The sequence below is a fragment of the Myxocyprinus asiaticus genome, chromosome 42 (genome assembly GCF_019703515.2).
Source record: "Myxocyprinus asiaticus isolate MX2 ecotype Aquarium Trade chromosome 42, UBuf_Myxa_2, whole genome shotgun sequence".
Classification (NCBI taxonomy): domain Eukaryota; kingdom Metazoa; phylum Chordata; class Actinopteri; order Cypriniformes; family Catostomidae; genus Myxocyprinus; species Myxocyprinus asiaticus.
Genome location: NC_059385.1, coordinates 9,821,384 through 9,823,401, shown reverse-complemented (window position 1 = coordinate 9,823,401; position 2,018 = coordinate 9,821,384). Strand labels below are relative to the sequence as shown.

The 2,018-nt window shown below is 38.4% G+C and overlaps 1 protein-coding gene across 1 annotated transcript; it reads right to left on the bottom strand.

Moving 5' to 3' along the window:
- Window positions 1–221: 221 nt before the first annotated feature.
- On the bottom strand, window positions 222–1,716 carry ovca2 (OVCA2 serine hydrolase domain containing). Its single transcript, XM_051684454.1, has 2 exons — window positions 1,387–1,716; window positions 222–1,175 (listed from the first exon to the last, which is right to left on the bottom strand). Exons 1-2 carry the CDS (start codon window positions 1,550–1,552, stop codon window positions 658–660), a joined length of 684 nt encoding a protein of 227 aa, XP_051540414.1. The 5' UTR covers window positions 1,553–1,716; the 3' UTR covers window positions 222–657.
- Window positions 1,717–2,018: the final 302 nt, after the last annotated feature.

Sequence of the window (2,018 nt, the reverse complement as noted above, 5' to 3'; positions counted from 1 at the left end):
GAACTCGCCGACGTGCTTACATCACGTGACAGCTACGTGATATAGGTCAACTGCTGGCAGGAAGCGCTTTTTAAAAGTTAATAATGTTTTAATTAAAAGTTAATAATGTTTTAATTATCGATTTATTTACACAAACGTATCGATTTGCTTCAGAAGACATTCATTGATTGACTGGAGTCTCCTGGATTACTTTTATGCTGCCTAAATGTGACTTTGGACCGTCAAAGAGCAGGCACCCATGCACTTGCATTATAAGGACCTGACAGAGCTTTATCTTCTTCTAAAAATCTTTATTTGTGTTCTGCTGATGAAAGACAGTCATACACATCTGGGATGGCATCAGGGTATGTGAATAATAAGAGAATTTTAATTTTTGGGTGAACTATTCCTTTAACTTGTATTGAACCCAGAATAATCCTTTATATATCGATACTGTCAATCAAATGAGCTGGAACACAAATAAAACAGACTGAAAACTTGTGAAAGTCTTTATTGAAGTACTGTAGCTTTTTCCCTGAGAACACATTACTATAAAACATCCCTTAAGTTTTTTTTTTGTTGTTTTTTTTTTAAGGCTGTAATTATGTTTAAATCACTTAGCACATTTTATACATTTTCCATGATTACTTCCATAAACTCACATATTCTTTGATCCCATCACTGAAACTTTTTAAGAAAGTCTTGGTAGGTCTGTCTGTGTGCGGATGCTGCAGGAACAAAGTGTCCACCAGGGTGAAAGAGGATTTGAGCTCCATCAAATGTGGGCAGCAAATCTCGACTCATTTGCTCTGGAATCACACGATCGTCCTGTCCAAACACATGCAGAGAGGGAATAGAAATCGCCGGCCCCTCGTAGAACCGCTGATGCTGGGAACAGGCACTACGGAATCCAGCGACCAGTATGGCAAAGTGGAAATTAAAATCAGGCTCTAATTTGTGCTCCTGTAGGGCACACAGCATAGCCACCAGGGCGGCGCCCTGACTAAAGCCCAAGATGCCATCAAAGGGGCCAAGCTCCTTCACTGCAATCTTTACTGCCTCCACACTGTCTTCCAGACCCAGGCTGCTCTCACACTCCTGATTAGCATTGAAACTTCGAGCCTTGACATCAGAGAACCACCAGCCCCTCTGGTCATCATCACCGCCACCGGCTGCCTTTTCTAGCTCCTGATTGGCTGATTTGTAAGATAAGCAGTTAAATAGAAGACACAACTGTTACACTGATGTCTTCAATATGATAAGAATATAACTTAGTGTAACTCTGTTTTAAAATAAATGTATCTGGACTGCATTTTTGGGGAGCACAGTTTTTAATGCACATTGGATGCCCCAAAAATGCTGTTTAGGTCACTATAGGGTTTAAAGACAGACAGTTTGGTTACTTACTTTCGTTTTTAATGGCAGGCACTTGGTGTGGTGCACTAATATACACCAGCTCCACTTGTTTCTTTAACAGTTTGCGTAAAGCACCTGTCTTCTCTCTAAAAGAGTTGCTATTTTGTCGATACCCATGAATACAGATAATTCTGAGAGGAACAGCAGCTTTAGACATGTCTTTCGAGTCTATTTACAATTTACTAGCTATTATCCAAACAGGACGTCTTAAAATTACAGAGAAATGACTGTGTTTTAGTTACTGAAAATAATATTAAAACATTTCCGGATGCTTCGTCTCGTGACTCTAATATATTTAGCCGTGCGGAAACACGACGCATCAAAGGTTCCGCCTGTCCGAGCATTCGCTGCTATTTATTTATTGAACTCACCGGTTGCGTTTTTGAGCAGGGTTATTGCTATAGGTTATCGTAACGTAATAAGGTATGTATTAAATATCAAGCTGAATTTGTGATAATTCTAATTTAATTATGTAAATTGGTGTGAAAACTAAATCTATTTTATAAAATGCTGTTTTATATATTGTAAATGTTTTAAAACGCATGAAATCCATTAAATATTACATAAACAAAGCTTTTATAAAAACTGAAATTGAAACTTCCGAATGGAGACACCAGATGACA